At 53.5% G+C, this 22832-nt stretch overlaps 9 protein-coding genes across 9 annotated transcripts; 3 read left to right on the forward strand and 6 right to left on the reverse strand.

Annotated features, from left to right (window-relative positions):
- Positions 1-47: 47 nt before the first annotated feature.
- Positions 48-1400, reverse strand: J4E79_000571 (uncharacterized protein; the record flags this gene model as incomplete). Its single annotated transcript, XM_049349487.1, has 3 exons — positions 48-163; positions 256-860; positions 910-1400. The coding sequence occupies 3 exons, from the start codon at positions 1398-1400 to the stop codon at positions 48-50; spliced, it is 1212 nt and encodes a 403-aa protein (XP_049216274.1).
- Positions 1401-2345: 945 nt separating this feature from the next.
- Positions 2346-2711, forward strand: J4E79_000572 (uncharacterized protein; the record flags this gene model as incomplete). Its single annotated transcript, XM_049349488.1, has 4 exons — positions 2346-2371; positions 2425-2477; positions 2527-2589; positions 2644-2711. 4 exons carry the CDS (start codon positions 2346-2348, stop codon positions 2709-2711), a joined length of 210 nt encoding a protein of 69 aa, XP_049216275.1.
- A 415-nt stretch (positions 2712-3126) lies between these two features.
- J4E79_000573 (uncharacterized protein) lies at positions 3127-5411 on the reverse strand (the record flags this gene model as incomplete). Its single annotated transcript, XM_049349489.1, has 5 exons — positions 3127-3329; positions 3383-4151; positions 4199-4396; positions 4446-5173; positions 5228-5411. The coding sequence occupies 5 exons, from the start codon at positions 5409-5411 to the stop codon at positions 3127-3129; spliced, it is 2082 nt and encodes a 693-aa protein (XP_049216276.1).
- Positions 5412-5708: 297 nt separating this feature from the next.
- Positions 5709-7157, reverse strand: J4E79_000574 (uncharacterized protein; the record flags this gene model as incomplete). The annotated part of the gene is made up of 1 exon (XM_049349490.1): positions 5709-7157. One exon carries the CDS (start codon positions 7155-7157, stop codon positions 5709-5711), a length of 1449 nt encoding a protein of 482 aa, XP_049216277.1.
- A 664-nt stretch (positions 7158-7821) lies between these two features.
- RPS2 (40S ribosomal protein) lies at positions 7822-8711 on the forward strand (the record flags this gene model as incomplete). Its single annotated transcript, XM_049349491.1, has 3 exons — positions 7822-7935; positions 7993-8066; positions 8117-8711. 3 exons carry the CDS (start codon positions 7822-7824, stop codon positions 8709-8711), a joined length of 783 nt encoding a protein of 260 aa, XP_049216278.1.
- Positions 8712-9142: 431 nt separating this feature from the next.
- On the reverse strand, positions 9143-11455 carry J4E79_000576 (uncharacterized protein; the record flags this gene model as incomplete). Its single annotated transcript, XM_049349492.1, has 1 exon — positions 9143-11455. The coding sequence occupies one exon, from the start codon at positions 11453-11455 to the stop codon at positions 9143-9145; it is 2313 nt and encodes a 770-aa protein (XP_049216279.1).
- A 902-nt stretch (positions 11456-12357) lies between these two features.
- Positions 12358-13386, reverse strand: J4E79_000577 (uncharacterized protein; the record flags this gene model as incomplete). The annotated part of the gene is made up of 1 exon (XM_049349493.1): positions 12358-13386. The coding sequence occupies one exon, from the start codon at positions 13384-13386 to the stop codon at positions 12358-12360; it is 1029 nt and encodes a 342-aa protein (XP_049216280.1).
- A 675-nt stretch (positions 13387-14061) lies between these two features.
- Positions 14062-15710, reverse strand: J4E79_000578 (uncharacterized protein; the record flags this gene model as incomplete). Its single annotated transcript, XM_049349494.1, has 4 exons — positions 14062-15079; positions 15126-15495; positions 15543-15630; positions 15690-15710. 4 exons carry the CDS (start codon positions 15708-15710, stop codon positions 14062-14064), a joined length of 1497 nt encoding a protein of 498 aa, XP_049216281.1.
- Positions 15711-17647: 1937 nt separating this feature from the next.
- J4E79_000579 (uncharacterized protein) lies at positions 17648-22638 on the forward strand (the record flags this gene model as incomplete). Its single annotated transcript, XM_049349495.1, has 3 exons — positions 17648-18589; positions 18640-22096; positions 22181-22638. 3 exons carry the CDS (start codon positions 17648-17650, stop codon positions 22636-22638), a joined length of 4857 nt encoding a protein of 1618 aa, XP_049216282.1.
- Positions 22639-22832: the final 194 nt, after the last annotated feature.

Raw genomic sequence — 22832 nt, forward strand, 5'->3', positions numbered from 1 at the left:
TTGCATAGCTCTCTTGGCACGTGGTATAGACGCTCGCGCTCGGAACCCTACTCGGGGCGGGGCCTCTTGGCACCGTGCGGGTTCTGCCAGCTGCCATCGTTGCCGCCTTGGTTGCCTTGGAAGAACCCTGGGTTGAATGCTGGGTTGCCGCCGAAGCCACCTCCTGTAGTCTCAGTGTTAGCGATCATCCAAGCGAAGGACCAAGAAGTATGGGGGTTAAGTCACTAGTCGGAGGATGAAAGTTTCTCGACGTACCCATTCCTCCCATCATGCCCATGTTGCCACCACCCATACCCATCATGTTGGCTCCCATGCCCATCATGTTACCGCCCATAGGCATGTTCATGCCACCCATGGGGTTCCCGCCCATAGGGTTCATGCCCATGTTGCCACCACGACCACGATTGCCCATGCCGCCGCGCATATTACCGCCCATCATACCACCGCGGTTGAAGCCGCCTCCGAAGTTGTTCATACCGCCCATAGGGTTGCCGAAGTTGCCCATTGGTGCTTGAGCCCCGTAGCCTCCCATGTTGCCGCCCATGTTACCACCAGCAGGAGAGAAGTTACGGTTATTTTGGTAGCCCATGCCTCCTCTGTTAAAGTTGCCACGGTTGTTGTTGTATCCGCCTCTGTTGTTATATCCACCTTGGTTGCCGTAGTTGCCGGAAGTAGCGCGATCGTTCCTACCCTTGTCGCGCGCGGGGACATCCTTTGGTAGTGTCTTAAACGGATTGACGTGTGGAGGACTGAAGATGGCGGTCGGCTTCTTCGTGTGGGCTTGGTCTCGGAAGAGGTTCTCGATCTGGTGCTTCAAAGCAGTGGCTGCTTGGGGTGAGTTCAAAAGAGCGAAGACTTGACTACGAGAGTGATTAGCCTGGTGTACCTCAAAGCCATAGAGTGACTAACCCTTTGCTCTTGCCGTTGACCTTGTGCTCATTGAAGGTTACCTCGACAAGTTCGTCTTCGCAACCACTCTGATTAGCCCATCCGCGGATGTCTTCTTCGCTGATCCACCAGTTTACGTCGTTGATCATAAGCGCTGCGGTCGCGCCGGGATCAGTCGGGCGATCATCGTCCTCACCCTGCTTGCGCTTTGTACCCTGTTGCTGAGGTGCTTGTTTGTGAACGTCGAGGCCAGCCGCACCCCCTGTGGATGCTATCTGTTGGGTGCTCTGGTCATGATGGCCATCCCCGTTTGTTGCGTCCTCTGTGGACTCTTTGATCGCTTGATCGCCGTTTTCCGCCTTCGTGGTATCCGGTGCGTTGTTTGATGTCGCAGCGTTCGCATCTGTGTTGGGAGTGTTGGCGTCGGTTACGGTGGTGTCTTGCTGCGCGGTCGAGTCTTGGTAGGAGTCATCGCCGTAGATGTCGATATCGAAGTTGTCGTCGTCAGCCATGTCTGCTGTGGTATGTCAAGTCAACTGCAGTAAGCGATGAGGTTTGTTCCGGTATTCTTTCTTTAATTCGCTTTTAGGTACTTGATGTGCTAGTATCAATAGCCAAAGTACATGCAATTCTGTGATTGGCATACAAATCAGCATGATGAGATAGAGGGGTGATAAAAGAAAGTATGCGTTGGCCGTCCGTTGCAATGCGAAAGCGAGAGAAGAGACAAACAGCGTAGAGTGTAAGGCCATACGTACAGTGCCGCTGTCGGCGCGTGGTGACAAGGTCCAGAAAGACAGCTCAGTGCAAGACGGGGTAGTCCGATCGCCCCTGGCAGATGCGGAGATGTAAAAGGTACAGGATGTGGTGTGAGAGATGTGTGAAGCCTCAGCCTGCCTCCTGCGCTTGCTATTGCTAGCTTCCAGTACAGTATGCGCGAAGCGAAGTTGCTGTATACAATGTCCCTTCGAATTGATGCGGCGCTGAATCGTGCGCTACCAGGAATAAGAAGAAATGGAGAGCAACGAGGACGAGCTCGAGTCAAATGCCAAACACGTTCCCCTTCAACCCTTGACTCTGCGCGTGAGTCGACGTAAGCAAGCGGGTCGCGGTCGCGTGTCTCGTGGGCGGCTCTGTTGCGTAGTGAGTGACTGCGTTGAGTGACAAACCTGGGGAAGTGGGTAGAGTCGACTTGTCGGCGCGAGCACGAGTGATGGTGAGCGACAGACGACGACGCGGATGCGATAGCTCGAAGTTAGCGTCGCCGCTTAGCGTGCTTGGCGCAACACCTACCCCTGTCGGGTTTCTCCGCAAGGCCAGATTGCGTCCGTCTGGTAATTTGGCAGCTGCTACCCTGAGTTCGCGACTACTCCGACAACCCGCGATACATTCAACTCGACAATTCACTCACGACAGCTCCATCCACCCCACAAATCAACAGTCACGTATCAGTCGCCATGGAGAACGTCAAGGAATTCGCTGAGTAAGCCCGACGGCAATCGCACGATGAGAGAGCAATGGCTAACCTCCGCGCAGTATGCCCGCTGAGTTCCTCCGGGAGGGTACTCTGTTCATGAACCGCTGCACCAGTACGACCGCTTCTCCAAGCCGATGACGACGCATCTAACACAACCGCAGAGCCCGACAAGAAGGAGTTCATCAGGATATCGCAAGCAGTAGGAATCGGTTTCCTGATCATGGGTTAGTGACAGGTCGCATATACGCCCCATATCCATCAGACTGACCATCTTGCAGGAGTCATCGGCTACGTCGTCAAGCTGGTCCACATCCCCGTAAACAACATCCTCGTCGGCGGCTCATAGACGCTACTACGCCACAACACATCGATTCTCTTCCCTTTGCATCTTCGACCACGACACCGGTCCGTTCGTCATATCATCTTGTATTAGGGGCATTGGGAGTGGAAAGACCGGCCTTTACCTTGTGGGCTCCATAGAGGACATATGGCATACTCAAAATGGCTGTATAGTACGGAGGTTTGGTCAGCGGGAGTTTGATTATATCCAAATTTAGGCATGCGCAACATTCACGTTGATGGAGCTTGCGGACCATATGACGTGATGTAAACTGAATCGTGCGCCAGAGTCGACTGATCCAGAACCGAAAGTCTCCGCGTATATACAATAACCTCCTAAACTCCTTCCTAGATCCCTATATACAATGCCTACGTTCGCCCGTTCATCGGAAGTCTGGTAGGGTCAGCTGATGCAGGAGCTTTCACTCCTCATTCATCATGTCTTCGTACCACATAGGATGCCTTCTCGTCCTGCCTTCGGTATTGTAGAGCCGCTCGTCATGATGCAACATGTGATTGACCCGCCTTCCAATCTTCGGCTCCGCCTCATCTTCTTCAAGGCCGTCATTCCATGTGTGGACCGTGCAAGTTCCCTGTGAGGTTCCCCAGCCATTCCATGAAGTCGCTAGCGACGGTCAGCAAAAGAACCGAGAAAATACAGAATATATAGATGCTTACCAGCAATCATGGGCGCATTTGGATGCCAGCTTGCATCCCGAACACAGGTCTGCCATCTGCCTTCATTCCTACCCCAGTGATCGTACATGCCAGAGAGAAGATCTGTTTCACGTGGCCTTGAGTTTCTGGTCGCTTTGAGAACATCGACTTTTCCAGCAAGTGTCGCATCCAGGTTCCAGATGTAGACCGATCCATCGTAGCTGCCGGAGTAGACATATCGCGAGTCTGTGCTACCGGGTGGTGAGAAGTGGCATCGGATAAGCGTCTTCAAGACCTTGTGCCCTCGGAAGGTGACAAGCGAGCAGTCGTGTGGATGTGGGCGGTAGTCATCGAAGTCGTACGCGTTGGATCGGTACTCAAAGCGGTTGGTGTATGCGTTGGGATCAATGCGATCGGCCTTCTCTTTTGACATCATTTTCCTCAGATCCCAAAGCTTAGCGGTTTGGTCCTTGCCGTTGCTAAGTACGTATCGCCCATCACCCTTGCTGTCGACATACGTTAGTCCCTCGGTGTGGCCGAGGAAAACACCAGCTTCTCGGCCATCGCCCATGCTTCTTCGGTCCCAGACCTTGAGTGTAGTATCGTCTGAACCAGAGTAGAGAATATGAGGCGAATTAGTGTCACCAAAGCAGACCGCATTCACGTCGTCCTGATGACCGGGGATGCGCAGTACAGACTGACGACGCTCTATGTCATACACATAGACAGAGCTGTCTCCTGTTCCTGCTACAATCTCACGTCCATCGCCAGAAAACCTTATCGACCAAATCTGGAACGGTCAGTTGCGAAGTCGAATAGGATGTGTGACTATCTTACACCAAAGTATCCGCGGAATCCACGCGGGGCCGGTCGACCCAGATCTGAAAAGTCGAGGTAATGGGGCTCAGAATCGTCACTGGGGTCCGTGTGTGCTAGCGCGACGATACTTCGAATCGAGCTGTATGCCAGGAAACGGTTGTCTGGACTTAATGAAGCATCTGTGATAGTCCATTGGCCGCCATCATATCTCACTGTCTACGACAGGTCAGTTTTGCAGGGCTTCAAATCCAAGGATGTTACTTGCCTTGTAATACTTCCAGTCATATGGATTTGACGTGTCGTACATGCGCACTTTGAAGTCCTGAGCGCATGAGAAGAAGAAATTACCATCGTCAGAGAATTGTCCCGAATAACATCGCGCATTGTAGTGTATGATGGTGTCCGCCACAGACTCGGGTATCATGTCTTGCCTCAACAGCTTCGTGGAATTCTTCTGGCGACCATCACCACCGATGCCTAGCTCACGTCGCATGATGTTGTATGCTAGCCTCTTTTTCCTCTGGAGAGTATCCTCTGGTCGTGGGTTCGTTCCGAAATTACCTCCTTGCATCAGTTCCTGGCCTTCTTCACTGGGCACCTTTTCAAACAAGTCTCTGCCTCGTGGCCCTCGCCTTCTGCCAGAAGACCTTGTACCAATAGGATCATAGCCGGTACCTGCATTGCTGTCCTCTTCATCTTCCTGCTCGTCATCGTCAAACCTGTGTCGCCGAAGCCCGGATCGAGGAATTAAATCGGTGGCAAATATCCGCCCTAATCCGGCATGCCCAAGCAACTGCATTATCTGCTCACGTGTAATCATGACTGGCTGCCGAGGATCGTCTGGATCTTCGTCCCCGTCCTCGTCTTCTTCTTCGTCCTCGTCATCATCATCCTCGTCCTCGTCCTCTTCTTCGTCGTCATCTTCGTCGTTATCGTCGGTGTATTCGAATGCGATCTCCACTCCGCTGAGGTTACTCAATCGTTCGGCAGCATCTTGTGACAATGTCAGTAAATAGTTCATGAGCCATACAAGGCAGATCAATATACCATGAAAGCTCAAATCGCCTTCACCGTCCTCATTGTCGTCGGTCCCCTCTTCTGCGGGCACAAAGTCCATGTCGTCATCATCATCTTCAGTATCGCGCCAGAACGGGTCGTTTGGATCGTAAACAATGGTTCTTGCGGTGTCCTCCTCGGTAGGTGGGCTAGTCGGGGCGTGTGAAGAACTCATACTTGCGAGAAGCTGTCCAGCAGATGTCGCAAGTTGTACCGAGGTGATTATGATGGTGATGCTCGTAACGGGCGGGAGCTTTGTTAGTAGTGACGGTAATAAGGCGGGCTATCTCCGTTTTCCCCACTCTTATCGATAGATTGAGCCACGCAGCACGGCTGTTCACATGACGACACGTTACTGGCATGAGCAAGTAGAAGGGTATGTCTTGCATGGCGATTCATTGATTAAAAAGCGTGGGTAAACAAAAGGGTATTTAATCTCGAAGAACAGCGCGACAATAACCCCGCGTGGAGCTCAATCAGTATCTGTATCCTGATGCGAAATCATGAGTTCGGGATCCGGATCATCATCTTCAGAGTCAAAGTACGTTTGTCTAGGCGACGCAGCCTTCTTCGGCGGGGACCGACTGATCCTGATCGCAGATCCCGTCATCTCCTCTGGTTCCCTAGCCTCAAAACCATCATGACCTATCAACGGTTCTGTAGCTCGTTCCTTGCCCTTTCGTTTCAACCCAAGAGTCTCTTCTAACATATTCTTGCCTTGATTGAACGCTTCCAGCTCGGCACCGATAGCGCAAACCAGGAGGTTCCAACTTCGCGACGACGCAAATTCTAGCTTCTCTTCGAGGTAGGCAATTATTGTATCCATTTGCTCGAGAAGCTTATTGGGATCTGGGGAGCTTTTCTGTGCCGTGGGCCGCATAGAGTCTTGTAGGGTTGTCTCGTAGTCTGCCACCCTTTTCATGACGTCGGTCCATAGTACTGCGCCCTCGTCAAGCGCACCGCGATCTCTGTCGACCTCTTCGCACCTCTCAGCTAGCCTTGTGTACTCGTCTTGCCAGTATTCGCGCGCCATTTCGAGTGTTCTTCGCTTCGCGGGTAGTGTGAGGAACGGAGAGGACGACATTGGTACGTGGTCCGCGTTTGGAGGTCGGGCAAGGAAGTTTGAAACCTCCCGATCTAACAGTGACAGCGATGTCTTGTACGATGCCAGTTTTGCTTCCACAGAGTTTTCCGTATCAGCCAGCTCGTCCAAGACTCGCCGGTGTTGTCTCTTCAGCGCCCATAGTTCTTCTTCCTTCTGTCGAATCTCCTGTTCTAGCTTCGAAGCTTCCGTTTGTAAGGTTTGTGCTCTTGCGCCAGCGTCTTCTCTTTCTATATCCCTGATCTTCTTCGCGAGCCGTACACGCTTCTGGCTCCACGCATCGGTCTTCTCCACTGTGCTTTGCAGTTTCCTCAGATCCTCATCTAAGAGGTCTAGTTCCTCAGCCTTGATACTGGCGAGTTGCCTTATCCGCTTAGATATGCCTTGCCTTGCTGTGTTTAGTCCCACTTTCTTGCTCCGTGTTGCGCTGTGGCCGTTTCCGCTGTCCTCGCCTCGGTCACTGGACCGAACACTGCTAACAGTTGGTGTGGTGCTTCCATTCGATCCGCGACCGTCTCCTGCGCGAAGGCTGCCCATCAGGCCATCAGATTGTGCGTCAAGTAGCTCTTGCAGCTGTTGTTCGAGATGTCTGGCTCGCCGTTGCAAAGCTAGTAGGTCGTCGGGAACGCGCGGCGGCGGAGAAAGACTGGATCTTGGGGCGTGCCATAGTACGGAGGAAGTTACAGGCGGTGGTATTCGAGGAGAAGGCGGAGAGTTGTAAAGTGGTAGTTCGTGTTCGCGCGCGTGAGGGTCTTCGAAGGACTTTCTGAATCGCCGCGGCGGTGAGAGCGAGCCGAGGACCGAATTAAAGATAGACATTACGATTAACCATAAGACTCCTGTGCGCTCTATGGTATGTTTGAAGAGGCGTTGGTGAGAAGTAGTTGTGTATGTGGTAGCGTTGGTGCCTCGCGCATGTGAACGAGTCAGGCGCGCTCCGCAAGCTCTTAGTCAGCCACGTCATCTTAAACAGCTTGGGAGCATGAGACACGCGATATTCATGGACAGAACGATCAAGCAGAACACGGGATGCGATTAGTCTTGAGGGTTTTCGGGAGGAGGAACAGCGCTGGCAAGCTAGAGACGTATCGTCGTGCTTGCGAGGTTCTTGTGAAGTATCCTGGCAAACGACTTTCGAATGTTGCATTCTGGGGTATGAAAGACTCTATCGATACAGAGAGGTAACCACTTAGCTAAATGCAGCTGTACAGCCTCCAAGAATTGCGCCTTGCAGTCGTGGTGATCACCCGTGGATTATTCACTTGGGCATCCCGCATGCAGCCTGGTTGCGCCAAGCCACATGCGGCTAGCGTCATCCACGACCTAAGCGAGCATTTCAATATCGAAAGTTGCAAGTGCGACCGCGACAACAGCACGCACTAACTCCCAGGAACTTCAAATCGTACGCTCTCCCACCTCTCCTCACCCTCTCAGCCGTCGCTAATCGCAACTCCAGCAGCCGTATACCCCACCAACATACATCATGGCTGACGCTCCTGCCCCCGCTCGCGGCGGATTCGGTTCTCGTGGAGACCGCGGTGGTGACCGTGGACGTGGTCGCGGACGTGGCCGTGGCCGCCGTGGCGGAAAGACCGAAGTACGCATACACAATATCTTGGAGGCATAAAGCGCGGGAAATTGACAATTGGCATAGGAGAAGGAATGGCAGCCCGTCACCAAGCTTGGCCGTCTCGTAAAGGCCGGCAAGATCAAGAGCATGGAGGAGATGTACGTTCTGAGGCGACAATGGGGTGGGAATATTTACTGACTGTGGGCAGCTACCTCCACTCTCTCCCCATCAAGGAGTACCAGGTCGTCGACTTCTTCCTTCCCAAGCTCAAGGACGAGGTCATGAAGATCAAGCCCGTCCAGAAGCAGACCCGTGCCGGTCAGCGTACCCGCTTCAAGGCCATCGTCGTCATCGGTGACTCCGAGGGTCACATTGGTCTCGGTATCAAGACCTCCAAGGAAGTCGCAACCGCCATCCGCGCCGCCATCATCATCGCCAAGCTCTCCGTCGTCCCCATCCGAAGAGGTTACTGGGGTACCAACCTTGGTGAGCCTCACTCGCTCCCCACCAAGGAGAGCGGAAAGTGCGGTTCCGTCACTGTCCGTCTCATTCCCGCTCCCCGTGGTACCGGCCTTGTCGCATCGCCCGCCGTCAAGCGTCTCTTGCAATTGGCTGGTGTTGCCGACATCTACACTGCCTCTTCCGGTTCCACCAAGACCCTTGAGAACACCCTGAAGGCTACCTTCGTCGCCGTCGCACACACCTACGGTTTCCTCACCCCCAACCTGTGGGCGGAGAAGAAGCTCACACCATCCCCGCTTGAGGAGTACAGCGACATCCTCCGCGAGGGTAAGAGGTACTAGAGGGTGTTTCTGCATGGGTTCTTTTTAGCATTCAGGGTTATGGCGCGGGGTATTACATTCAGGACCTCACGTATGTATCCAACGATAGTGCTGGGTACACCGGCATGAAAATGAACAACTTTCAATGATGACCTTGAAGTCATGACACTCCGTGTGGTTTGTCTTGCGGAAGCGTATACTTTGAAGTGACGGCAGTATGTCAACGTGCTACCGCATTGTTCATGTATATGTGATCAGAAGTTTTGCGAATCACCAGAGGATTCTGATAAGCAATTTCATTAGACGTTCAAGGTACTCTGAACTATCATGAGAAAGTCTGGACCCGCGGAAACGGTACTAATATTATACAAGAAGAGAATCTATACCACAAGTATCTTGTTGCCATTGAAAGCTCGAAGATAACTACAGTGCTATCGCCACGATGCAACAAACTACGACTGCAACAGCAGCATGTCCTTCCCATGCAACACAAACTGTCCAGGCCACAATGAGCTGGTCATGTCGTTGACCTGGTGTAACGCGTGGTTCACCAGAGCCGGCCCAGCCAGTTTGACGTAGGGCATGTTCTCCAGTGAAAGAAGCATGCAGCCAGTCGGAGGAGGAGGCGGCACTATACTTTGGTTCTTTAGAGTTATCGAGTCCATGCCACTGGGGTAACAGCGTGCGTTGACTCCAAACGCTCCTAGCATATTGTTGACTTGTTCCAGTGCGCTGTATACCAGAGCTGGACCGAATGTGTTCTCGTACTTGAGGGGGTCGAGACCGTAGGGTTGACGGGCTTGTTGAGGTGCCAACAATTGAGCTTGGGGTGGTGTTGGCGCGGCCATGACAGATTTCTGCTGGTATGTCTGTGTGACTGGTACTGCTGTGGCTCTTGTGGGTGCTGGCGTAGACCCACTCGGGGTGGCGTTGAAACTTCTCACGTCGGCATAGCTATGCTGGCCTGCTTTCGCTGCTTTGATACGCCTCACGAGATCGTTAATCAACTGTCTTTGCTTCCTCGAAATATTGACCCGCATCCAAGGAGGGAGTTGGCCTAGAATGTCGACTTTCTCCTTATGACCACTCAATATCAGCGCTGTCTTTGTTTCTATTTCTCTGATTTTATTTAGCTCGAGCTGTATCGGTTGGCGCTTGCCAAAGCGTGGTATGCAGAGTTCAAAAAGGTCGATATACTCGGGAGCTGAGACCGGAGCTTGCGAGGTCGGACCTTGTGTTGCTATTGATGCGGTCGGTGGCTGTCGTACACTTGGTGAATTGGACTGAGCTGGCGTCAGAGGGGGAGCTGGTGGGATCACAGCTGAGTTGCTTGGTGCATCGTCAACGGGCTCAGTCTTGATTACTGGCTCTCTATCGACGATGTCTTGACCAACAATTGACCGTTCTGGCGTCTCTTCAGGTTCAGAGACCATGCTTTGATCCTGGCTATCCCTCATGTTGTCATTGATAAGCGCCCATTCGTATCTGTCATAAGGGCTGGGAAGTATTTGAGGAACTGCCGTACGGCGGTCACCTATGGACTCGCGACTGTTCGTGGTACGCATGCGTTTCGCTGAGCGCTCATCCTGAAATCCCGATGGTCCCTCGTTCTCTTCCTCGACATGTCGACGTTTCCCTGAGTTGACGTTTGCTGCATATGCGGAGAACGGCGTAGTGAAACCCGACGCTTGTGTTAGTGTTGCAGCTGGGACGTCTGCGTATCTGCTAGTAAGGAATCCTCCTGGGCATATAGCTCTGTGGCTTGTAAAGGACTCATTCGATTGGTTAGAGGTCGACGGGGCTGGAATTGACGACTGAGCGATGTCGGTTTGTGATGGGAGTGCTTCAGATGCCGATAGGTTTGGGATGAATTTGATGTTAGGTTCCGTATTCGTAGGCACCGATGAGGCGTGGCCAGGACGAATCCGAATCTCTCTACGGATGGAGCCATCGGGGCGGAACGATGATGGAACGTAGCATGTGCCGGTCGCGGAGATTGTTAGATTATCTACAGGAAGCGTCGAGTTCTGGCTGGCATAATCGAAAGCCGGCGTAGCTGAGTAAACCGCGTGAGTGTCTTCCGTCGCTCGTGAAGTGGCAGTCTCCTGTACAGCAGCAGTCTCCTGTACAGCGACAGCCTCTTCTGAAGCGACAGCATCTCGCAGAGACGCAGACATCTCAGCCGCTGGCTCTCCACTTGCAACTTCTGCCACCGTCCCGTCTGGGTGAGTGTAAGAGATGACTTGCTGTGGCACTTCCATCTCACCCAACGAGACGCGACTCTCGTCTTCCTGAGTGTGAGAGACGACGTGTTGCGGCATCCCCATCTCACCCAACTCGACGTGACTTTCGTCCGTGTTGTCCAGATCTTGTAACATTTGTGCTTCGTCGGCAGCACTGAATTCGGGATGTGGTGGTGTCGATGTCGGAGGTGCATCTATGATCGAGGCGATTGACATCGGGTCTGGCGTGGCTTCCTGTGCCGCGTCGAAGAAGCCCCCGCTCTTTCTCGATTGCGCGCGCGTGGACCGTCGCAGGGGAGTCGCAGCCTTCGCGGGCGAAGCTTTGGCAGGAGCGCTCTTCTTGGACTTTGCTGCAGCACGGCGCGGGGTGTTGCGCAACGGCTTCTTCGAGGTCTCAACCTCATGCTCCGCGCCCTCGGCATTGAGGTTGTCTGATACCATTGGCATAACATTTTCTTTGCCGATTCCTTCCTCTGCGCCCGGTGTTCCTGCCGCCGTGCTGCCTCTGAGCCAGCGCATCATGACGTGTGTTGTAGGCGATTGCCGAATGTAAGTCGAGGTGGAAGGTGCGACCGCTGGACGTTCGGAAAGGGCACCGGAAGCGGGAAGTCGATGGAATTGCTTTTTTGATTTATCCGTTGCAGTACCTCTTGCGATCTTGCGCGCGTCACTCAGAGTGGGCGGATGACAGTGCTTGACATGTGCGATAAGTTGCGAACGGTGGGTTGCGGATGCGCGTTGTGCCCCGTTAAACTTCCCGGTCGCTAGTGCAACGCGCTAGCAGCCGACTGTGATGGGATGTCCTGCAACTATCAAGGAAATTCGCGGGAATGGTGTTCGGATCGATATTCTTTTGATAATATTTGTTGACCTTGAGCTCACTACAAGGTCTGATACTTTTTGGATGGTATCCATAGCCCCAAAATGGTCACAGCGACAAATCGCTTTCCCCTGGATTGTGCGGGGACGATGACGTTGGGTATTTATGCTGCATGCGCGTTGTGCCGCCACACATGGTCCGGTCTTTCTGACACAAGCTGTAGTATCTACGTAGATCGGCCATCCGCAGAGGCTCCATGTGAGAATGAAGTCGATGGGTCGCTGAAGTGCTGATGCCCAGGTGGTGCTCCGTTGTCAGAGTCCATGTAGACGCTCATCAAGAGCTTCTCGCTCAGCGACACACGAGACCTGTAGCGACACAGCCAAGACAGCAATTGAGATGTTTCAATAAATTTAATGTTACATTGAGCAGAGACCACATAGGTGCAACAAATGAAATTATAAAGAGTGCTTGACAGAGACCACAAGTCTACCTGCACAAAGCCCAGAGAACCCGCTCCTACTGCTAGTAACACAAGAAAGCCATTCCGGCTACAGATTGCCTAAAAGATAGTATCAAACATCCAACAGCACCGCGATCGCATCTACAATTCCACCAACCGCAGCTCCTTCCCACACAAAGTAAACTTCAGCCCCCTACTAGCCAGCAAGTTGGACGCCGCTTGAGCGACAGTAGCTCCAGACTCATCATTCAGCATCAGCATGCCCAAAAGCTTCTCAACCTTAAATCCCTGCTCCGCAGATACCGACGGCGACTTCGCAGTCCTCGCCCGACAATTCTTGATCTTCCTGCCCTTAGGAGTCGATGTTGGATTAGCTTTCACACCCTGAGCATTAAACCCCGTCTGCGCATCCTTCATCCTCTTCTGCAATTCACCGATGCGGCGATTCTGTTCGGGCTTGAGACTAATGCCATAAGATGTAGGTGGTTGGTGCGGGATTTTCTTGATCTCAGAGAGCACATCAAAGGACTTTGCGCCGTGGTTGAAGACCCAGTCGATTTTAGTTTGGATCTCGGTGAGGGATTCGAGTTCGAAATCCGTGAATTTGCCGGATGTAGAGGTTCTGCAGAGTGCGATGATGTCGTTCTCGGGTGCGCGGTGCATAGGAGGGGTTTCTGTGTGGGAGCTGGAGGGCTCCAACTTGATGCGAGGGACGCCGGTGCCGGAGACGGAGGAGGATGGCTCGGCTTTGATGCGCTTGTTTGTTGGTGATCCTGTACAGAAAGAATCATCTTCAAGGAGTCGCTTGGATGCCAGACGGTTCAATGCCGCTGGAGACGGGTCGGCCTGGATCCCAGGTTGGGCGTATCTGCTAGACGCCATGGAGTTCTGAGTGATTTGAGCTGCCGTCGTTTGAGCAGCTGGGGCAGTCGCCGCCTGGCTAGCTGGAGCAGGTGTCGAAAAGGCTGACTGAGAGGTTGGTGCGGCCTGACCGGCAGTGCCGTTGTTCCCTTGTAGTACCCATTCCGTGGTGCGTGTGGTTGCATCCATAGTACCTACGGTGCTCTCTCGTTCCTGCTGGTGATATTCCTCTTGCTTGATGTTATACGGCTCCGGGGTCTGCTCCCTCTTGACATTGCTCGGACCTGGCGGAAACGGTGCAGCTGACATCGTCGGACTCGGCCCGGGGGTTAAGGTTTGCTTTTGGTCGAGGCCTGCCTCCGACTTGATGTAGACATGGCTTTGATCGTACGAAACATGCGCCATCGTAGCTGTCAATGAGCTAAAAGTGACAAAGTCTGAACTGGGTGTTTGGTCTGTTCTTAACGTGCTTTGGCGTGGATGTGGCGGAGAGGGGTAAACGGCCGAAAGTGATGCTATCAGGGATGTGTGTCGGAAATGGCACCGGTAGGTAAGGATCGTCAAAGGAAGGAATGTGAAATCGACGATGCGATTAGTTGTTTAAAATGCCGTCGTTGCAAGGTTACTCGATGCTATTAATCTTATAGAGAATGGAGAAGCAAACAAAATACTCGATATGTACCTACTAAACGGCCGCAAGGACAGGATGGCACATGCACGCGTTGCGCTGGGCTACGCGTTACGCTAAACTCCAAAGTCGCGAACATGACACGCTAGCGGCTCCCTTCGACAGTTCTTTTCGTAACGTGCACGGCACATTCCTTCCCAAGAATTCTGACGAATGGTTCTGCACTGCGGTATCTGTCGAGCTTCGAGCACAAACCTCCTTGTGATCTGTACTTTTTGTCACACACACTAAGGAAATGAAGCTACGTGTGGCGGGGCTTCTCGACCCCTCGGCGCAAATCAGTCTGTATTGATTCTCTACTCTCCTTGGAGCGGCTGGCCATTGCCGCCCATTGTGATCGTCTTTGTGACAATGTATTCATCGATACCAAGATGGCTTCCCTCTCGTCCGAAGCCAGACTCTTTCACGCCTCCGAAAGGTGCGGCAGCATCGGAGATGAGACCGGTGTTAACGCCAACCATACCAACCTCCAGAGCTTCAGCTACCCTGTAAACTCGCTGGATATCTTTGCTGAAGAAGTAACCCGCGAGCCCTACGTCGGCCGCGTTGGCTAGCTTGACAACGTCGGCTTCGGTATCGAAGGGGAAGAGTCCGGCAACAGGGCCGAAGGTCTCGTCTTTGGCAAGCTGCATGTCCTTGGTCATGTCGCGGAGGACTGTGGGTTGGTAAAAGTTCTCACCAAGATCAGGTAGCTTTTGTCCACCGAACAGGACCTTGGCGCCGTTCTTGACGGCATCCTGGACGTGGGCGTCCACCTTGTCGACGGCACGGTCATGGATGAGAGGCCCGTGTGTAGTGCCCTCTTCGTAGCCGCCACCAACCTTGAAGCTCTTAACCTTTTCGGTGAACTTTGTGCAGAACTCATCATAAATACCGGACTGAACATAAATTCTGTTGGCGCATACGCAAGTTTGGCCTGAAGATCGGAACTTGGATGTGATAGCTCCGGTCACGGCTGTCTCCAGGTCGGCGTCGTCGAAGACGATGAAGGGTGCGTTTCCACCGAGCTCGAACGAGAGCTTCTTGAGTGTATCCGACGACTGCTTCATTAGAAGCTTGCCGACACCGGTCGATCCTGTGAACGACACTTTCTTGACAGTCTTGCTCGATGTGATTGTCTCGCCGACTTCAGGTGTGTTTTTGAGTGCGGTAACGAAGTTGACGACACCCTTGGGAATTCCAGCACGGTGCGCAAGCTCGGCGAGAGCAGCCGCTGTAAATGGCGTCTCGCCGGGAGACTTTGCGACGACGGTGCAACCAGCTGCCAGAGCTGGTCCAATCTTTCTCGTGATCATAGCTGCGGGGAAGTTCCATCTGAAAACGTTAGTCATGATTCTCTCAGATGAATCGCAAGACATACGGTGTGATCAATCCAACAACACCAACAGGCTCCTTGATTGTGAACACTCGGTTACCAGCAACCGTCGCCGGGATGGTGGCTCCGTACATGCGCGGTGCCTCCTCTGCGAACCATTCGTAGAAACTCGCGGCGTAGTTGACCTCTCCCTTAGCGTCTGCCATGGGCTTTCCGTTCTCCCAGGTTATGAGCTTGGCCAGATCATCCGCATTATCCATCATCAATTGGTACCATTTCCGTAGGAGCCGTGAGCGCTCGCGACCGGTGAGTTTGCGGAAGGAAGGGAGTGCGGCGGCTGCTGCTGCGATGGCGGCTTCGGTGTCTGCGCGGTCCATCTCAGGCATGGTGCCTATGAGCTTGCCTGTTGCTGGGTCTGCTGCGTGTTAAAGGGTTTCTAGAGGATTGGTGGGGTTGGAATACCATTGACCTCGAAGGTCTTGCCTGACTTTGCATCTATCCATTCTCCGTTGACATATGTCTGATTCTTCAAGAGAGACTTGTCGTTGAGCTGTATGCGGTCAGTAGCTGGTCGTTGCGGATGATCGCGCAAACGAAGTAGGAACATACTGGTGGTACTGAATGGCCCATATTTGCGTATCCTCGAGAGACAATTGATGGTAAGGATCTCTTCTGAAAGTGACTTCTGTAAGCTTGTTGACGTCCGAGAGATCGAGTTGCTGTCACAATAGAGCGCATGGCGTCTGGAAGTGGGTGTGAAGATCGATTATAAACTACCGCGAACTCGGCCACTCTAAAGGCGGCACGCGTGGGAATAAAGATAGCTAAGCCCACCCGAAGACGTCAATCTCTCGTAGACTAATATTCAGATAGGTCTGGCGGAGCTTTGGGAGCCTATGACGTTGGGCAGAGCTATGGCCAAACTGCGGGGTTCGGCTTGTTCTGGTGGGATGGATGCGAACAGCACGGAGGCAGCTCCGCAGTGCTCAATGACAACGTAAGAATAATGAGCTGTGTATCAAGGAGCTTCCAATTGAAGAGTCTGCATGCGAAATTCCAGTAACTTTTGCCATTCCTTCAAGGAAGGGTGACATGCTAGGCAGAGTGTTCGCGTATGTGGCGTATACAGCGTCAAGAGCGTGTACTTTGTTCGGAGCTTGCGACATTAGTGAGGCATGTCGGCCATACTTGGGTAAGCTGGACTAGACGAGGGCGGCTACTTGTTGACTGAAAGAGGAGTTGGTATCGAAAGTGGTTGAGATATCTCCTCCTCAAAATCGTGGGGCTTGTTCGGCGCTGGTCTCTAGCGATTGTCGAGATGGGCCCCGACGATGCACGAGTGTGCAAGCTCCAAGACACACCGATATCCTACCCGTCGGCGTTGGCGCATGAAGTCGCATGAATCAGCGTAAACGTAACGATGATTTTCCTGGAAGTCCTTTACAAGCAAACTCAGACAGCGCCCAGGGCGAATGTGGCCTAAGTCTAGTCGATGTTCGCGGCAACCTTGGAACATGGAGCAACCACCCGACAACCTTGGAAGGTACGAAAGCATCCACCCTAACATGCACCTTGAACCCACAAACACAACAATTGTTCGATAAAAACCATTACCTCCCGCAAAGAATTATCAACATGTAAGTTGCGCTGTTTGAGAATGTTATCGATCACCGCGGGAGTATGGACGTCTTCCGACGACCACAACAACAGTCGTGTATGACATATCTACAACGAAACAGATATTCGATCTCTGCAAATGTAAACTAATTCTAGACTTATGCGTCATGAGTTGATTGCTCAGGGGTGGCGTTGAACTGGGTCGCTCCAGCACGTGGTGCACGTGCATAGTTCGCTCTTCCCCACACATGGCAGCGAGCTCTAAACGCGTTAAGCTTTTAGAGCCGCATGTCGATCATGCAGGAACCGACAGCAGCAAGAGCTACAAGTCGAAAAGAAAGGGCTCAAATAGCAGTCCAAGACGTGGCCGAAGACTCCCGAAAAGCTGCGGAATTTGCTCACTGGATATCAACTCGACTTTTGCTGTGCATTTTGAGACATTTTGTATTGTTAAAAGTTGAGAAATAAAGGCGTTCGCTATTGTTGTGGTTGTGCATCTAAAAAGTGTTCCTTGCTCTGAATTCGGGTTGGGGTTTAGCGCGCTTAGGATTGGACGGGCCTTCGCGATCGCACCCCAACACCACACGCCCCTCGACCACGTCTGTCTATCTCGACTATTTCGCTTCTCAGTGTCATTTATCAGGACACTGATCTTGTTTGAAGCCGCTTTCTTTGAGTTCTGCGTCGTCTTGACCGGTGCATCGCGCGCTCGCCATCGTTCCCACATTCACAACAACACGACGCCCAGCCGACACGCCAGGCGGCATCGCGCACACCTTCGCCATCATCGGCGCACATGCAGGAGACGGTTCCCCTGCATCTAATGCCATCTTGAAGCTTGTAAATTCCACACAGGCGGTGTAAGCGCGCTCTCACCGCGACGCATCCCCGGGGCCGCGCACTCACAACATCCCGCAGGACCGCATTAGGCCTCACCGCGACGAGTCCCCATGTCTAGCCGAGCGAAGCGCAAGTTCGACATCGACCCCAACGCCTCCGACCCGGACGACTACGATTACGACGACTCGGAAAAACGCGCCGCGCCCCAACGGCGCCGCACCCGACACACGCCTGGAGCTAAGAAGAAGTCTTCCAAGCGCCAGCGACGCGCATACGGCGGCTCTGACATTGACGAAGACGACGAGATAGAGTCGGAAGATTCCTTCTCAGAGCGCTCCGAGTCGGAGGAGCCCGAGATCAACCCTGCGACAGGCAGAAGCGTGCGCCGCGCCACCAAGAAGCAGATCAAGTACGAGGAGAGCGAGGACGAGATCGAAGATACGCCATCCGAAGACGATTCGCCCAAGCCCGCATCGCGACGCCGCGCGCAGCCGTCCATCGAAGAGGTCGAGAAGCCTTCGCTCATCGTGAAGCTGAAGATGCCCGACCACGCCTCCGGTCGCAATCTGCGCACTCGCACAGGCAGCAAATCCCTTGCGCGCGGGAAGACACCTGAAGTGCATGGCACGCGACGCAGCACTCGCCTGTCGCACGATGTGGAGGAACCCATTGTCCAGCTTTCGGATTCCGGCAGGCACGTCAAGGTCGTGCGCGAAGGCACGCGCAGCCCCGAGCCCGTCATCGCCCGTGCCACACGAGGCGGCAAAGGCCCGCGAGTCCAACATCCCAGCGCTATTATGGAGGCCTCCCAGGAGACGTCGATGATACGCGATGACAGCCCTGGTCCCCTCGACGCGCTTCTCGTCGACGAAGAGACCCAAGTCAAAGCCAGCAAGGACAGTTCACCTGCGCAAGAAGCCCAACAGGACGATGCCGAGGGCGAAGACGATGATGATATGGAAGGTGTCATCCAAGAGTCCCAGCACGACGAAGCCGCTGCTGAGGATTCCGAAGAGGAAGGGCCCGTCACCCGTGGCGGTCGCAACACCAGGGTATGTTTGACCGGCTATATGTGTTTTCCGCAACTGACGTCTCTTTCCAGAACCGTGCTGTTTCAGCCAAACGTAAACGAGGCGCCGATGAAAGCAGTGACTTTGAACCTGCGGCAGACGACGAAAAGGAAGAGGAAATGTCCGAGTCGGAACACGAAAAGGAGAAGCAGTCTGCATCCGAAAGTGCGTCAGGCTCTGGGCGGCGATCGACCCGCCAACGAGGGAAGACCCGGCAGTCACAGCGTAGCAGGCGCAACTCTTCCTCCGAAGAGTCAGGGTTAGACCAAGACGAACTGCAGGATGAGCTACAAGACTTGGAGTACAACAAACGGCGGCGCCTCTCTCGACGTAATCCTGACAAGGACGTGGCGTACGAGGAAGCGCCCAAACGCCGCGCTCGCGCCGCAGGCGTGGATTACCGTGTTGTTCGACCCGAGCAGAACGCTGTCTTCGAGAACGATGACGATGATGGCCCTGCCCCGGAGCGACCTAGGGCAAGAGGTGGACGGTCTACATACAAAAGCCTGTGGCGTAGTCAGGGCCCCTTCGGTGGTGGCGTCGAGGCTGGCATGGGAGCTGCAGGTGGTGATTCCGATAGTAGCGACGATGAGAACCAGAAGATGCCCAAGCCTGTCGGCGGCGCAATTGGCATGACGCCAACCACCGCGACCGCGCCTACTTTCGGGTTCCCTCAGACTCACAACGCAGACCCGAAGCAAGACTCTGGCGGCGGCCCCGCCAATCTGGGCAAGGTCAAAGACAAGAAGGCTCTTGCAGATTCAGACCCTCTTGGAGTTGACCCGAACGTCAACTTCGATGGTGTCGGTGGACTGGACGACCACATCAACAAGCTCAAGGAGATGGTCATGCTTCCGTTGCTATATCCTGAGGTGTTCCAACGCTTCAAGATCACCCCGCCACGAGGTGTTTTGTTCCACGGTCCGCCCGGTACTGGTAAGACGCTTCTTGCCAGAGCTCTCGCTTCGAGCGTCAGCACTCATGGACAGAAGGTCACCTTCTACATGCGCAAGGGTGCTGATGCCCTGAGTAAATGGGTAGGAGAAGCTGAAAGGCAGCTTCGCCTGCTGTTCGAGGAGGCGCGGAAAACCCAGCCAAGTATCATCTTCTTCGATGAAATCGATGGACTGGCGCCTGTTCGCTCTAGTAAGCAGGAGCAAATCCACGCCTCGATTGTCGCTACTCTACTCGCTCTTATGGACGGTATGGATGGTCGCGGACAAGTCATCGTGATAGGCGCCACCAATCGTCCCGATTCCGTAGACCCCGCACTGCGACGTCCTGGACGATTCGACCGCGAGTTCTACTTCCCATTGCCAGACGTTGCGGGCCGACGTTCCATTATTAACATCCACACTAAGAACTGGGAGCCACCCCTGAAGCCGGAGATGAAGGATCAACTTGCCGAACTAACCAAGGGTTATGGAGGTGCCGACCTTCGGGCGCTTTGCACAGAAGCGGCTCTCAATGCCGTACAGGGGACTTACCCTCAGATTTACACTTCTGAAAAGAAGCTTCTGATTGATCCCAGCACCATCAAGATCCTAGCGAAGGATTTCATGATCTCGGTCAACAAGATGGTGCCATCTTCTCAACGAACAGTCACGGCTAGTGCAGCACCACTGGCAAAGAACATCGAGCCATTATTACGGAAGCCACTAGCCGCCATCCTTAAGCGCATAGACGAACTCATCCCACGGAGGAAGAAGCTCAGCGCACTCGAGGAAGCAGCATACGATGACCGCGACGACGAAAAGGGCTTCGAGCGCGAAGCCACCATGCGCAACTTCGAGAGCAGCAGAATCTTCAGACCCCGTTTGCTCATCAGCGGTCTTCAAGGTATGGGCCAGCAATATCTTGGTGCTGCTCTCTTGAACAAAATTGAAGGTCTGCATGTTCAGTCCTTCGACCTTCCCACTATCCTTGAGGACTCCACGCGAGCACCTGAGGCAGCCATTACCCAGCTGTTTACAGAGGTCAGGCGGCACAAGCCTAGTGTCATCTACATCCCTTCAGTCGATGTCTGGTACCAGACACTGCCTGCCCAAGCTATCAAGACCTTCAAGCTACTACTGCGAAGCGTTGGCGCGAACGAACCGATCATGCTGCTGGGTGTCATGGAATTGCTCAATGAGAAGGAGAAGCCTGATCGCCAGATGATGATGGATCTTTTCTCCTTCTCACAATCCAATCAGTTCCATCTTATGCGGCCAGACCAAGAAGGGCGAGCAGAGTTCTTCAACAGCATCAGTCACTACATCCGCATGTCTCCAGCGGACTTTCCTGATCCGGATAACAGGAAGAAGCGAATCTTACCTGAACTTGAGGCTGCACCTATCGTTGCTCCAGTGGTTGACCCTAAGGAACTTGCTGCCCGCGAGAAGGCGCAGAAGAAACAGGATAGGCTCACCCTCAACAAGATGAAGATTGTCATTCAACCCATCATGGACCAACTGAAGAGGAGTCACAGGAAATTCTTTAAGCCAATCCTGGAAGAATCCTGGTATGCCTATCTGCTCGAGGAGCAAGATTCTGATCATGTGCGATCAGACCTGCCACGTGAGCAACAAGAAGAGCAAGGCGTTGTTCGACCGTGGGAATTCTCCAAGGATTCCAAAGGCGTCGACGTTCTGCTACACGTCGACAGCGGCAACAAATACTACAATTTGGACCTCGGTACAATCGAGAAGCGCTTGTCCAATGGTTACTACAAGCGCCCTGCAGATTACCTCTTCGATATCAAGACTCTTGTGAAGGACGCGAGGACTTTCGGCGATGCAGAGCGAACCCTGAAGGGCAATGAGATGATCACAAACGTTGAGGTCGATCTGGACAACTTCTTTATGCACCAAAACCCTGGGCTTCTCCAAGAGTGTGAAGCAGTCTACCAGCGCGAACTCGAAAGAGAGAGGAAGGCTCAAGAGAAGCGGGAGAGAGCCATCGCCGCAAACAAGGATTTCGAAGACGTCGCACGCGTACCTCCAGAACAGTCTATCGGTACCACCGAAACTTCAGGGCCTATCACTCTGGGTGAGCCTGTTCCTGGCCGTTTGGCCATGCCACCGGTAACCCCGCTGCGAGCCCCTCATGCTGAAGGTCTATCCAATGGCACGAGTGGCGAAGGCACACAGCATGCAACGAATGGTTCTACTGCGCCTTCCAACGACGACACTCATATGACTGACAGTCAGGATCTGAATGCCAATACACAGCACGACTTCCAATTCCAAACACCGAGCAGAATTGAGGGCCAGGGAACCCAAACGCAAAAGTCGCAGATGTCCGGGCGGACCTTCATGGCACCGAACTCGCATCCCAACGACTACCACAACAGTGCATCCACAACGACTTCTGGTCAGAAGACGTCGAACAGGTCTTCAGACAACAAGTTTGGCACTCAGAGTAGCAACGGTGCTGCACCATCTGGCGTCCCCAACTTTTCAGAGATGATGCCGGAGCCCAACGGGTCGCAGCTTCCCGACACACAAGGTTCGCCAACCCCCTTCCACCAGCGACTCCAGGTCTCCACTCGCTTCTCCCCAGAGCACAACACTGACCACATTTCAAATACAGAAGTCCACTACGTCAGCAGCCAGCCATCGAACTCGCAGCCATCGCAACCTTCTCAATCGTCTCAGCATGTCACTTCCATGCCTGCGCCTGCACCTCCGCACCACTCGAATCTTAACCAGATTCTCAATGACGAGGAGCCGAAGCCGCAGCTCATCCTCGACGACAGCATGGTCATTGCGCTGCATGACAAGCTGGTCCGCTCGACATCTGGATGCTCGCTCGAACAACTAGAGCAGATCAACGCCGCGCTCATGGACGCCATCTGGAAGCACCGCTCAGACTACAATCGCAACCTTGTCCTTAAGGAGGTCACCGAGGCGTTCAACGTCATCATCAAAGACATTGAGACGATGCAAGAAATCCTCAAGTCAAGCCAAGAAGAGGAAGAAGCCGAATTACGGCGGCAGTACCACTCCACACGAGACGATTGGTTCTCGCAGACACAGGCGCGTCGTTGAGCGTTGGCATAATGTGTAAATACCCATCTTTATGTGGGGAAGTTGGTCCGTTTGGCTGGCATCGCGCACGGTGTTTGGCGCAGACAGGGAGGTTCATCTGAGCGTCGCGTTGGCACGCATTTTTCTCTTGGAGGTTAGGGCATTCTTTACGCGTTCTCCTCATTACCTTACTCATGTACTATGGCCCACTTTTC

This window comes from Alternaria viburni, assembly GCF_023758015.1.
Source record: "Alternaria viburni strain BMP 2772 chromosome Unknown scaffold_1, whole genome shotgun sequence".
Lineage (NCBI taxonomy): Eukaryota > Fungi > Ascomycota > Dothideomycetes > Pleosporales > Pleosporaceae > Alternaria > Alternaria viburni.